General features: G+C 48.7%; 1 protein-coding gene across 22 annotated transcripts in view; it reads left to right on the top strand.

Annotated features, from left to right (window-relative positions):
- Positions 1 to 241: 241 nt before the first annotated feature.
- The window catches only part of Ppcdc (phosphopantothenoylcysteine decarboxylase), a 55,063-nt gene continuing 41,398 nt past the window's right edge, over positions 242 to 13,906 (top strand). For 6 of the 22 annotated variants that reach the window (NR_152146.1, NR_152145.1, NM_001357914.1 and 3 more), the window contains exons 1-3: positions 285 to 329; positions 2,917 to 2,982; positions 5,314 to 5,496. Coding sequence is in view for 18 of the 22 variants with exons in the window: in NM_001357914.1 (NP_001344843.1) it covers positions 5,362 to 5,496 (135 nt within the window). In the remaining 4 variants the exon portion in view is untranslated. The other 16 variants (XR_003947973.1, XM_011242792.2, XM_011242790.2 and 13 more) reach the window with 10 other exon arrangements.

Genomic DNA, 13,906 nt, shown 5'->3' with positions numbered 1-13,906 from the left:
AGAGAAAGAAAAGAAAAAGAAAGAAAAGGAAGGAAAGAAAAAGAAAAAGAAAGAAGGAAAGAAAGAGAAAGAGGGAGAGAGAGAGAAAGAAAGAAAGAAAAAAAAGAAAAAAAGAAAAAGATTGCTCAAAGTGAGCCTTTCAATGTCGCGGCTCCCCTGCCTAATGTGGCTTTAGCCTTGCACAGGGAGCCCCAATGACTACAACTCCCAGAAGCCACAGAAATAGACCACGACTCCCAGAAGGCCATGCGATCACTCGCTTTCTCTGGAGTCATTTAGAGCCGGAAAGGCGCCTAGATACCGCGATACTTGCGGGTATCCTGGAGCTGGTGAGCAGTGGAAGGGGCGGGAAAGCTGTGTCGGTGGTGCCGCCGGGTGGGGCGGTGGGAGAAGCTCCTCTGGTCGCTGTGGGTCCGCGTGAAGGTCCATGTGTAATGTGTCAGATGTGGGGCTATAGGTGTGACTCCAGTCTCAGAATTGGGGGCTATGCAGCTGCACCGGTGCCCGCAGATATCATGCTCTATCCTTAGTTTAAAAGACACCCACACTTGACGCTTACCTTTGAAAAACTGCAGCATAAGGTGCCCCCCTCCCAAAGATTTAGGACCGCCCCGAAATACAAACTTTTTTTTTTTTTTTTAAATTACGTTTATTTTGTAAGAGGGGTGGCTGTCACAGCGTGCGTGTTGAGGTCATAGGACGACCTGCAGGACTCAGTTCTACCCTGTAAGTCCCGCCCTCATTCAGGGCCTCAGACTTGTCTGCAAGCTACCTTGCTGAGCCAACGTGCCTCAAATTGTATTTTATAATCATAAACGAGAGAAAGGAGAACGCTGGCAGTATTTAGATGCTTAAACCCTAAACTTGCCGAGTGGCATTTCAAATTAGAGTTAGAGCAGTTTTTGTCAGAAAAAAAAATGTCACCGTCACCGACGTTTGGAATATTGGAAGCCAGAACTAGATAGTGGGCAGGAGAGATTCCCAGCTGCAGGAAGTGATGCGTGTTTGGGAGCTGGGGTCTTCTGCTTCTTTCTAGCAGCTGGGAACCAGCAAGGCTGTGATGTATCTTCCTGACACGTGTCCTCAAGAGGTGTACAGATGAAACTGCAGTAACTTTAGAGGCAAACATGCCTACTTCCGGTTTGAGACATCCATTGGAAAGCCAAACATTTTGGCTGCAACCAGCATTCCTTAGGTGCAGTGTGGTCACACTTTCTTGGCTACAGTCTTGCCCGTATCCTGTGGTCACATTTTCTTGGCTACATTCTTGCCCATTCTATTACTGGTAGGTATACATGGAAATTTTATACTTTGTCCTTGATTAAACTGAGAGAATTATAGTCTCACACAGAGGCCTCTTTCTCTGCTGTGTATGTGTTCTCTCTGTGTCTCTCTTAAATTTCTCTCTCCCTTCCCCTCCATTCTCCCCCTCGTTTTTTTCTCTTTCCCTCCCTCTCCTCCCTCCCTCTCCCTCTCAGGGTCTCACTGTGTAGCCCTAGCTACAGGACTTAGTATGTTCGAATCTCAACTCCTAGAAATCTGTTTGTTTCTGCATTCCAAGTGCTGGGATTAAAGGCATGTGCCACCAAACCCTACTTTTTCTTGAAATATACATAAGACTAAGTGTAAGTTCTGTGGTTATAATAAAGGTCAAGTAAAAATATGAAAAAAAATTGTTCCCTGCATATGCAGCTTAGAATATAAGACTGGTCTAGGTAGCCAGCGCATCAAGTGTATCCCTTGTATGTGTACCTCAGTCTATGAGGGTGGGAAGAAAAATTAATCTGAAGTCCAAGGATGGCCAAGAGTGACTCAAGCTCGACTCTGGAGGTTGAAAGGGAACATTGCACCATGTGATAAAATAAGCTTGTTTTTTGTTTTTTTCTTGGGAGGGTCAGTAGTGGTGGGAGAGAATCAGATATTATAATGTTCAGATATTATAATGCTGGACACTTCTGGACCAGCATGATAGGTCAGGGAATGCAAACATGTACAGCCTTATCTTGGTCTGAACCAGTGGGCTCTGTGGTTAAGATGGAGGGTGGTCTACCATCTTAACTGTCTGCCAGAGCTAAAGGAAGTGTGCAGGAAAATCCGTGCTCTGAAGCATCAGAAGGGGCGTTGTTAACCAGCTAGGAAGAAGCACAGATAGGGACCGTTTCTACGTGTGCAAAAGTTTCTCTCTGGCTACTGTGTTTTGGAAGTTATACTTATTACATAAGCAGAGGATCTTTGTGTCTCTCTGAAGGAGAGAGAAGGCGCAGGTTTCTGGCAGTGCTTTACCTTCACGGCTGGCCGCCCTCATCCCTGAGCTTAGGAATCACAACCCTTCAGTCTCATAACCCGCTGCCTGCTTGTCCACTCTTCTCTGCTGTTCCTGTGAGTGACAGGAACCCAGGAGGTAAGGTACTGCTTCTAGTCATCCTGACTGTGTTAACAAATAAAACATTTAAAAGTCAAAAGGCGTTAGTGGAAACTGGATGGAGAAGGAGACTAAACTGGCTGGAATTTGATCTTAGAGAGCAAACAACCTTTTGCTACCGGCCACCTTTCCTGGGACTCAGGATGAACAAATCAACCTTGCTTCCAAATGTGGGCTAAATAATCTGGTTTCTATTCTCTCTCTGTGTATCTCTCTCTGTGTGTCTGTCTCTGTCTCTCTATCTCTCTCTTTCTTTCTATCTCCCCCCAAACCCTTCGCCAAGAAGAATGGTTTTGGTCCTGAGCAAAGCTTGGGCCTCAGAACAAATGATGTTTCTTGGGCCGCAGAACATTGTGCCTTCTGTGGAGAACAGCTGAGTGAGCAGCAGAGTCCTGCCTCCAGTTTAGCCGACAGCTTTCTGTAACATGACTCTTAGGAATGTTATCTTTTTGAGGTCCAGGGACTGCACATGGAATTGTGCGTCTTTTTTACAGGACTCTCCTGTTCTTGCCACATTTGACTGAAGAAGGACAACGGGGTCAAGGTTTGAGGACTGACAGGTAAGTTTTCCTGGAGATTCAAAACTGTGCTTTTCAACAAGCATTGGGGCTCAAAGTTCTGTCAGTTTGAGGGCAGCCTAGTCTACAAAGCGAGTTCCAGGACTGCCAGTGGTCTGTTACACAGAGAAACCTGTCTTGGAAAACCAAACCAAAAAGAGAAAAATAAAATGGATGTGCTTCTTATGGAGCTGGAGAGATGGCTTCTGTTCTGCTCTCACAGAGAACCCAAGTTCTATTCCTGTCTCTGTGTGTACACCGAGTCACGTAGCTCACAACTGCCCAGTACTCCAACTTCAAGGTGACCGGATGCCTCTGGCCTCAGAGCACCTACATTCAAGTGCACATACTCACATGTACACACATAATTTAAAATAATTAAACAATAACAAAACCCAGACCTGTCTCTCACCTACTAATGATGTACTCTGGGAGAAGCTGGTAGTAGGTCCCATGGACATTGTCAGTTGTTAACAGCGCTCCCCAAACTTTGGGTGGGCTCATGTCTCTTAACAAGCCTGGTCCTGATTACAGCTCTTTATTGTAGCAAGGATTCGGTATTGGTGGTAGGGCTTGGGTAGAGAGAAGGCGCAGTGGTTAAGTGAGCTTTCTCTTGTAGAGGACCTCCGTTCAATTTTTTTAGACCCGCGTGGCAGGTCATAACCACCTATAACTCCAATTCCAGAGGACCTGACACCCTTTTCTGGCCTCTTTGGGCACTTTTCACAAGTGATGCACAGACATACATGCAGTCAGAATACCCACACACATGAGACATACATGCAGTCAACCGTCAGACAGACCTAAACAGTGCCCACACACATGAATAGTGAATATATAAAGTAGATCTTTAAAAAGTACTGGCAAGGTGAACTTTACGGTTGGGAGTTGTGCCTAGGGAACTAATCTGTGCTTAACCCCTTTGAGATGGGTACCTGGAATCACCTCAGCTCTAGTGGATATATACCTAAAGGTTACAGGCAAATGCAGAGAGGCCCCCTGTGGTTACCCAGGCATGGAGGGAGCTGGAGCTACTGGGTTCTCCTCCCGTGGCTGACCTTGACCTTTCATAGAAAGAGCCACTTAGCACCATCTTTTGCATTGATTCACGCTGCACTGGATGAGGCTTCAGAAATCAACTGTTCCTATGCCTTTCATATAAGTAAAGGGTTTGGGGGAGGGAATGATCCTGACGCAAGATCACACACCAGGTCAGGAGTACAGCCTTGGACAGGACCCGGGACTCTTGCTTCCCAGGGCAGGTACTGTGTACTGTTTATTCATCCAGCAGATAATCAGGGCCGTGATGGTGAGGTAAGAGGTGGGTGGTGGTTAATCTGGTCATCCTTAGGGAGATTGCTGGTAGAGGAAGAAGCAAAGGCAAAGGCCTGACGTCTAAACCGCGAGAGATCATTGAAAAGGTTCCATGGAGAAAAGGGCCATCCCGACATCCACAGAGTCCCTAAAAGCAGCAGTGCTGTCTTCCACACTTCTCTGCTCAGGGTTTGGTTCTCAGTGACTGTGGCTGATGGAGCGAGGTGTGCTGGCCCAGCCTCCAGGGTAGAGGTTCTGATGTGAGCATCAGCCGGAGGAGGAACCCAGTCAGCTGCTCCTGTGGAGTGGCCCACTGCGTCGTATTTGACTCTTAGAAGTCAGTTTGTGTTTTGGAACTCAGCCTGGTGCACAAGGATGGGACAGGCTACAGAGCTGGCTCCAGACGAATTCTCCTTGCCTGTGGTTCCAATCCACTGGCATCCAAGTACCTTGTCCTCTCTGTCTGCTTCACCAGCCAGCCAGCCAGGCACACCCCAGTAACTCCCCCCGGTCTCGGCCCTCTCACACATCACCAGCACCGACATTGCTTTCTCACAACAAAGCACCAGGTTCTCACCTCCCTTGATATTCTGGCCCAGATCTGAGGGACCATGCAGCCCGGCTGGTCCCTCCTACCCCTCCTCGGGACTCTTCAGCGTCTCTCATAACTGACACCGTGTTCTCTGCCATGCCATTCTCCTTCAGACCTCTGCACTTTGCAGGGTTATTCCATTTGAAGTCATTTCTTCTTGCCTGAAAAAGTGCTCATCCTTCAGACTCAGCCTGAACGGTACCTTTATGTGACACGGTCTCTGAGACAGTCCCTGGGCAGCCATGGCATAGGTATGGCTCTTAGAGCAGTGTATGGAGAGGAGGCCTGACTTGGTCATCATACCGCGTGCTCCCAGAAGCTGGGACTTTTAAAGCCCACAGCAACTCCGGCATTTAGATGGCCTAGGGCATGCCACATGCCCCTTGTTCTGTGACTGAATGAAGAGGATGCCCTTTCTTCTCTTTTAGATTCTAGACCCAGGCTTCCTCAGCCCCCAGAAAGCCACCAGACCTCACATGGAACCAAAGGCCCCATGCCCAGCCGCCGTCCCCTCAGAGGAGAGGAAGTTCCGTGTTCTTGTGGGCGTCACTGGCAGCGTGGCCGCTCTGAAGCTGCCTCTCCTGGTATCTAAGCTGTTGGACGTTCCTGGGGTGAGTATCTTCTCAAGATGAGTGCAGTGGCTTCTGGCACTAAGGAGTCCTGCGTCTGCAGGGCATGGGATTTTCTTTCCCCTTAATCCTGGTCTGTATAGAAGGAGATCCTCTGTGTGTGCTGGTGAGTGAGGCACACAGGAGACAGACTAGTGTATAAGATAAGCAGGAGCTAGATTAAGTGAGATGGTGTAGGCAGGGTGTGACCCCACACACTGACCCTGAGGGCCCGTGACAGCCTGTGGTCTGAAGGGCAGAAGGGTCTCAGCACTCCATGCTCCCCCACTCCCGCTCTTGTTCCTCCCTGAGCTCTGAGGCTCAGCTCTCTCTCCTTGTTAGATACCTTGCTTGTTTCTAACACACCGAAAGCCCCAGGGGCTGCTCACTGCTTGTACCTCTTGTTTCAAACCTAACTCCTTCCAGTGTTCTTAGATACTCCAGAAGCCACTCCTGTGTGATGGGATGGGAGATTTTTTTTTTTTTCACCCTCTGTTCTTGGCTAGGCCACCTCAACGTTGACTAATTTTATATATGAGGATGCAGGAGCAGAAATTCCAAGACTGAACTATGACCAGCTCCAGCAGGTAGATGCTTCCCTTCCCCAGAATCCTCTGTGGGTCTGCGTAGCCTCCTGTTGTTCCTGTGTTCCATCCAATGACCACTGCTGTGGGTTGGCTCCTGCATATAACTGCTCTTTCTCTTCACTTTTCAAATCTGTACAAACCCTCCACTCACACACATCTTCTCTGCCTGTTCCAGCCTGGGTGGTTTTATTTCCATTTAAACTCATTTGACATAGTCCAGAGGCTGCGTTGGTCACTGCTTGTGTTAGTTAATCTAGCACTAGTTTTGTGGGAGCACACATTAAGACACAGCCGAAGTTGCTTTTCCTTCCTTGTGTCTGAATAGCCCCCGAGGTGGGGCTACCTAGGTGGCTGTATCCTGCATGTCCAACAGAGGGCGCTTCTCTCACACAGATGACTGCTGTGGGTCCTTCCAGTCTGGGACTGGAAAGGCTTGTTTTTTTTCTTTCTATAAACTTCTACTGAGAATGAACCTCCTCTCTTTAAGTCCCTCCCTGCCCGCAGGCTAAAATAAGTGATGAAGATGCCAACCGTGCCACAGTCAGGAGAAGGGAGACTCTCATGGCTGCCCTCTGCTTCATGTGCCCCAGAGCTGTTGGCAGAAGCTGATCAGATAGAGCCTGGAAGGCAGAAGGCCTGGAGAGGGGTTTTGACGTTGTCACTGCCCCCTGGGGAGAGAGTCTCTCAAACAGTTCGTTTTCCCATAGCCCCAGAGCAAGTGAGTTTCCGGGTAGGAGGATGGGGGTAGGGAGTCCTATCCCAGGACACAGATGGGCAGCCTCAGAGCACAAGGGAATGGCAACACCACCACTTCCTCCTAGCCCACGCATGTGTGGGGGTGTGAGGAAAGGACTGCCTGCAGAGTAGTGGCTCCACCTACCCCAGGCTTTTTTAGCCTGGGCCCCTGGGAGGGAGGACAGGCTGTGTCTGGAACAGGCCTTGGCCCGTTCTTTCTCTGGCTAGGGTTGGAGCCCAAGTGAGGCAGCCAGAGGGCACTGACCTGTGGAGGCCTCTCCTTCCCTTTACTCTGGAGAGCTGGCCTTTCTTGTTTCCAAGTAGGGATGATTCCTCCTGCCCATCCCCCAGGTGTGGAGATGGAGGGCAGATGGCACAGTTAGACAGCAACTTGGCACAGGGCTTGACACGTGGGAGCACTTAACAGTGTGTGTTTCCTGCCTGGCACTTCTCTTCTGCTATATGTAAGGGCCTCTGGGCCAGCACACGGCTTGAGGTACTGAGACTGCTGAAACACCAGCACGGGAGAAGCCCCTGGAATGACAACCTTTGCATTTGTGAGGGTCCCCAGGCCGTCATTCTGCAGGTCGGCCGCTAGCTGAACCAAGCTTTGTCCTGTAGGGCTCCGAGGTGTTGTAATGCCCTGTGGGCGTAGCCTGTAGCTTGTCTGATGGACACTTCTCTCCCTTCTCCGTACTCCTCCCTTCAGTTGCTCCCCTGGGGGACTGGGCTTCCCAATGCCCCTTTTATATCAGGGTCTTGGTCCCTTGGAGCAGTCACCCTCAGCTCTTTGCTGGGGCAATCATTCATGTGAACAAGGTTTCCCCCAGTTCACTTGAGGACAGTCAGCTTATGAATGGGCAGTAAGCACCTGGGCGTGGGTTGTGGGTAGCTAGCCATTCTACACACATACAGCTAGTGTGGCAGCATGTGTGGGTGTCCTGGGAGAGCCTCAGACCTGGAGGCTGTGCCATCACACCACAGGTAGGCCAGAGAGATCAGAGTGAGGCGGGGATAAGTGCTGGCCTTAGCTGATGACCGTATACATAAAGTCACCTGCAAAGGAGTCCAGGAGCCTTTTTGTGAGGCAGAGGAGTGTGCCTACAGGACCGGGAGGGACAGTTCTTACTGTAACCCACCTGTAAGCCGAGCATTGGGACCAGGGGGTGAGGATTTAAGGGTCAGCCTCAGCTGCAGGAATAGAAATGTGGCTCTGGTGGTTGACTGCGTGCTGCTAGGGACAGAGGCCTGGAAATTGTGATCTCCAGCCCACGTCAAACCAAGTGTGCTAGTGCAAGCCTGTAGTACTAGCACAGGGGAGACAGAAGCGGGAGACTTGGCAGTTCAAGGCCATCCTCAGCTACATATCCAGTGTGAGGCCAGTCTTGAAAACAGACAAGAAGGAGGAGGCATAGAGGTTTCACAACCCTGGGACCCTGAGCAAGTTTACTTCTGTTTGTGTTTCCTTTCTCAGCCTTAGTTATCCACGCAGTGAAGAGGAGGCAGGTAGACAAGGGGTCTCTCCTGAGCATCTCTTTGGCACTGGTGTTAGAAGATTCTAGATGTGACAGCAAAAGGGACCAGGACAGAGGTCACCCAGGAGGATGTTTTGCAAATCTTTAATTGTCATGTACTTGGACAGCAATGCCATCCAGGTTGTCAACTCAGATTTTACACCTTGGCAGGAAGTCCGGCTTGAACCTTTCAGACCAGTGTGGTGGAAACAAGACAGACACCATAGTTGCTTTTCAGGGCAAGTGGGAGCAGGACTGAACACCAAAGGGAACATCCCCCACAGAAGGAGTTGTGGTAGTCCTTGGGTTTACAAGAAAGATAAGTTTCTAGCATATCTATCAAGACACTTGGGGCTGAAAACGAGAAAGGAGGACCTTGCTCATAGGTATATGAAATAAATTCTGCCTCTCCAGACAGCTTGTCAATATATAGAAAAAGTGTAAACGCTCAATAGCCTTCACTTCACTCACAGAGTTAAATCCCATGGTTGCAAAAGCTCACCCGAGTACGAGGATGCCCACTGTAGTAAGTATTGTTGATGATTTCAGAACAAAACTGAAAACAAGCTGAAATCTCTGTGCACAGCTCTGGCACGCCCACGGGGCAGCCTCCATGGGTTCTTGCAGTGGTCTGGAACTGCAAGATCGCTTGAAGTGATCGCTTCCTACTGCTGTGCAGCACTCCGCAGGGTGTTACCAAAGGGCAGGTCACAGTCCATGCCCCAGGAAGCCATCCTCAGCAAGATTACAACAACAAGACCGTAATAGTAAAAAGTGGAAAAGATTTATTCAGTCTGGCCATACTGGGAAGGGGCTAAAGAGATCCCTTTCCCTCCAGATCTGTCTTCCGGGCCTTAAAGTGAGATTTCTATTTAAATAGAGGACCCTAGATTTGCATATCTAAGCAGTTCCAGCTGAAGTGCAGCCTGTGCACAATCCTTTCCCCCTGGCTAGCCCAGGCTTTAAGCTTTCTCTTCTCCCAGCATGAGGCTCCTGGGGGAGTTCAATTACTTGGGGCTCTACTGTTTGAGCAGTTTGATAGCCAAAATAATATCTCTTCAAAATATCTTACTTTCTGCCAGGCCGGGTAGGGGGCTAGAAGTGAAGTAAACCATAGAGCAGATGGGAGCGTCCACAGGCCGTCTGGGCCTTAGCCTCTTTTTGTATAACCTGCAACTAAGAATGGTTTTTAAATGCTTTCCCTTTTTTTCCCCCAGCGCTAAGAATCAACCCCGCAATGGTCTCATGTATGCTAGATGAACAACCCCCTACTAAACTGCATCTCAAGCCTCAGTTTTTACATTTTAAAATAGTTCATCAAAAGTAGCTTTTAAAAGTGGTATTTTATGGCTTATAAAAGTATCAGGGATGGTGGCACATGCCCTTAATCCCAGCATTTGGTAGGCAGAGGCAGTTAGATCTCTGTGAGTTCAAGGACAGCCTAGTCTGTATAGTAAGATCCAGGCCAGCTGGGTTACATAGTGAGATTCAGTCCACAAACGAGCAATCAAACATGCCAGGAATGGGCTGGGGATGTGGTTCAGTTGGTCAGGGGCTAGCCTACCATGCTGAGGTCTAGCTTCAACCCCTAGCACCACATAATCCCGGCATGTTCCTGTAATCTCAGCACTCAGCAAGCAGAGGCAGGAGGATCCGAGGTGCAAGCTCGTTTTCAGCTACATAGCAAGTTTGAGGCCAGCCTGGGCTACATGAAACTTTCAGAGGGGTATGGAGAGGTGGTGAAGAGCCAGCCTGTTCCATCTTACTCCTAAAAACCATCTTATAGTAAAGACTAACTAGGTTCAGTCCTGTTTATGATTAAATCTGTTTCTCAAGGATTGGGCTGTGCCCCACCTGTAACCTTCACTACAAATGGTTCTATACTGCCTGTTCCAGGAATGGCAATCATGTCTTTGTTTCAAAAAGTTAATAACCATCTTGGACCCTACCTTTGTTTCTAAAGGTTGTTATGGTTGCCTTGTTATGACTACCTGTTGTTATGTTCCTCTTGTAACTGTGTCTTTCAGGAACCCGTGCAAGACTAACTTGTTATGGCTATGTCCTGTTCCTGAAACCTTGCCTATTTTGCCCTCCAAATCCCCCATTTGTAAACCCCCTACCCTAGAACTATAAAAACCTCACCTTCCTCACCTCCGATGCTGTCCTCTCGAACCTGCCTTAAGGGAGGCAAGCAGGCAGCCTGTGTACACGAATCAAAAAACTTGCTTTAATTAATTGCTCACTTTAATTAATTTGGCCATGAGGATTTGCATCAGTTGTCTTTCTCTTCCTAGCTTTGGGATTAGCAATGGCTCAGTGACTTCAAGCACTCACTGCTTTCCCAGAGGACCTGAGTTTGTGTCCTAGCCCCCATGTTGGGTGACTCACGAGTGCCTGTAACTCCATTTCCTGGAGATCAGCCCAGCCGTCTGTGAATGCCCACGCTTATATGTACTGTGATAGTGTGCGCAGGGTCCTTTGGAGGTGGTTGTGAGGGAGATGGACTTCATTTTGTGTCAGGGTTCTCTACTGCATGTCCCAGTCAAGAGGCCCCATGCTAAAGCTTTGATGTGTTGTCTCACCACAGGATAAGCACAAGGCAGACGGGGTTTGGGTGCTGTTCCCCATACTCGAAGGCATTAGAATACTTGGCCACAGTTGGTGGTGCTGTTTGGGCAATTTAGGAGGTGTGGTCTTGCTGGAGGAAATATGTCACTGGGGCAGGCTTTGAGAATTCAAAGATCCCTCTCATTCTCCATTTGTTACCTCTGGTTCTTGCTTGTGATTTAAGATGTGAGCTCTCAGTTTGTTCCTCCTGCTGCTATGCCTGCTGGCTGCTCCTCTATAGTAATGATGAGGGACTCTTACCAGCTGGAGGAACCAGCAGCCCCAATAAACCCTTCCTTCTCTAAGTAGCTTTGGTCATAGTGGTCTATCACAGCCATAGATTAAGTAACTGATGCAGGGGGTATTTCCTCTTTCAAGTCCTTTGCTCCTGTGGGAACGTTATCACATGCAGGCGAGAGACTCCCCTCTCTGCCTGTGCGGAGACTTCAAAACAGTGCACAGAGCTGGTTCCATTATTACCATGAGTTCTTACTGGTTAATGTTTTGAGTTCATGGTTCTCTACTAGAGCAGCCATGTCTCTAGGGACCCCTGAACAATGTGCAGAGACAAGTCTTGGTTACTAGTAGAGAGCAGGGATGGAGGCCATGGGATTGTCTCACACTATGACTGTGAAGTATATCTACATAGGTTTCTTTGTTCTCTGCCATAGCCTGGACCAGACTAGGGCCCTAAAGTAGAGGCATCACTGAGAATTCTGTTTCCATTGCCCTCTCCCTCCCCCATCTTTCCAGAGACCCAGATTCCAGATTCAGCAGAGAAAAGGAAACCAGCCTCGTGAACTGGTTTCAGGAAGGAATCTCTATAAATGCTAGACACAATGCAGACAGCTTATGCAATCATGTCTGGCCAGGCTTCAGTCACATCGCACAAAGAAGTACCAGTTAAAAATACTTGATACAAAACCTAATCTTCAGAGGGATCTCGGTAGGGGACCAAGCACAGAGCTGACTCTCGGGAGTTATGCAGTGTGGGGGAGATTTAATGCACAGCTCTATTCCACCAGGACCCACAGGATTTCAGAGAAAGCATGGGGGGGGGGGGGTTCTGCCTTCAGGACGTTTTCTGCCCTGCCAGAACGCCTTAGCATTTATTGCCTGATGTGAATGAATGAATGAATAGTATATAGTGTGGTGTGGTGTGTGTGTGTGTGTGTGTGTGTGTACATGCACAAGTGTGCACGTGTGTGTGCATGTGTGCATGTGCTGATCCAGGACCCCCCCAACCCTTGGCACTCAGGACCTTTTTGCTAAGTGAATGAAGGTGAAAGAACAAACCCGACAGGGCTGATGAGTCAGATCAAATGGCATCTCTTTAAAACCAGAGAAACTAGCCTGGGCTTGCCTGTTAGCACTGGGGGTGGGGAAGGGCATAGGGAAGCCCTGCCTATCAGATATACGCCACATTACTCCTTAGGTGAATACATTCCCCCCAGGAGGTTCCCTAGCAGCGAGGCTGTATACCTTGGGAGGGTAGCCAGAGTGTGGACTGGCTAAGAAGTAGTGCAAAAATCTTGAAGGAAAGATCTCAAGTAGAGTTGTTGCTTAGGGTAGGAGCCCTAAAGGATGATCCAGGTCATCTGTGGATCCAGGCTGACCAGGAGATCCTCTGGAGGTGGCATGTTTGTGGAAAGGCAACGTGAAGGCACTGGGGTATTGAAGGATGTTTGGAGAGGAAAGCAAGTGAGGCGCCAGAGGAAGCCAGGACCCCCTAAGCAAGAACAGTACCAATTTGGGATGATTCCGAGCTAGCCCTAGGTAGAGTCTTTCCTTACAGCTGGCAGAGGCTTTTGAGATTAGAGTGGAGTCCTTTGATCTTCAGAGAGTAGCTTTCCAAGGAGGCTTACAGCGGAGAAAGTATAGACCCAGTGTTCACAGATGACTGGGAAGTTCTTAGAAACGGAGGGCGAAAATCCCTTACTGCAGTGTGTTAAGTCTGGGCTGCATGAAACCTTGTCTTAACAACCACAAAGCAGGTGGCGTGTGCCTTTATTCTCCACACTCATGAGACAGAGGCAGGTGAATCTCTGTGATTTCCAGGTCAGCCAGGACTGCATAGTCAGAATGCCTTATTAAAAAAAGAAAAGAGAAGAAAAGAAACGTGAGTTCTGTAGGGCTCACTGGGATCAGGCATGGTAGGACCAATTTTGTTGTTGGTGGTGGTTTTTTTTTTTTTTTTTTTTTTTTTTTTTTTTTTTTTTTGAGACAGGGTTTCTCTGTGCAGCCCTGGCTGTCCTGGAACTCACTCTGTAGACCAGGCTGGCCTTGAACTCAGAAATCCGCCTGCCTCTGCCTCCCAAGTGCTGGGATTAAAGGCGTGCACCACCACGCCCAGCTGGTAGGACCAATTTTATTCATATGTGTGCATATGACTTCAGAAGCTAGAGAAGAGCATCAGATCCCATAGAGCTGGAGTTACAGACCAGTTGTGAACTGCCGTGTGGATGCTTGGAAGCTGAACCTGGGTGCTCTGGCACAGCAGCAAGCCATCTCTTCAGCCCTTAAGCCATAACTTAGACTTGAGACTGTAATTTTGGCTTTAGGTGTTAGGTAAGCACTCGATCTCTTAGCTGAATCTCCTAGCCCTAGAGGAGATCTTTAATGGATATCTTCCTAGACCCCTGGAGATGTTTGTCAGGCTGTTTGTAACCAGTGAAAGATCCTATTAGAAAAAGGCTGTTCCTGTTGGGATGCAGCTCAGTTGGTAGAGTACATGCTCAAAGCCCTTTGTCGATCCCCACAACCAGGTAAAATGTGAGAGATGATAGAACTCTATAATACCAGCACTCAGGAAGATTAGAAGTTCAGGGTCATCCTTGGATTTATAGGATGTTCAAGGCCAGCTCGGAATACCTGAGACCCTGTGTCACACGCAAACGAGAAGGGTACAATCCCGATTCTCTTTTATCCCTCTTTCTTTCCTCCTAACACGTGGCCTTGTGGGAGGTCTCT

This window comes from Mus musculus, chromosome 9 (genome assembly GCF_000001635.26).
Source record: "Mus musculus strain C57BL/6J chromosome 9, GRCm38.p6 C57BL/6J".
In the NCBI taxonomy this organism is placed as follows: domain Eukaryota; kingdom Metazoa; phylum Chordata; class Mammalia; order Rodentia; family Muridae; genus Mus; species Mus musculus.
Note: the sequence above shows the minus strand (reverse complement) of the source record. Positions and strands in the feature narration are given on the sequence as shown.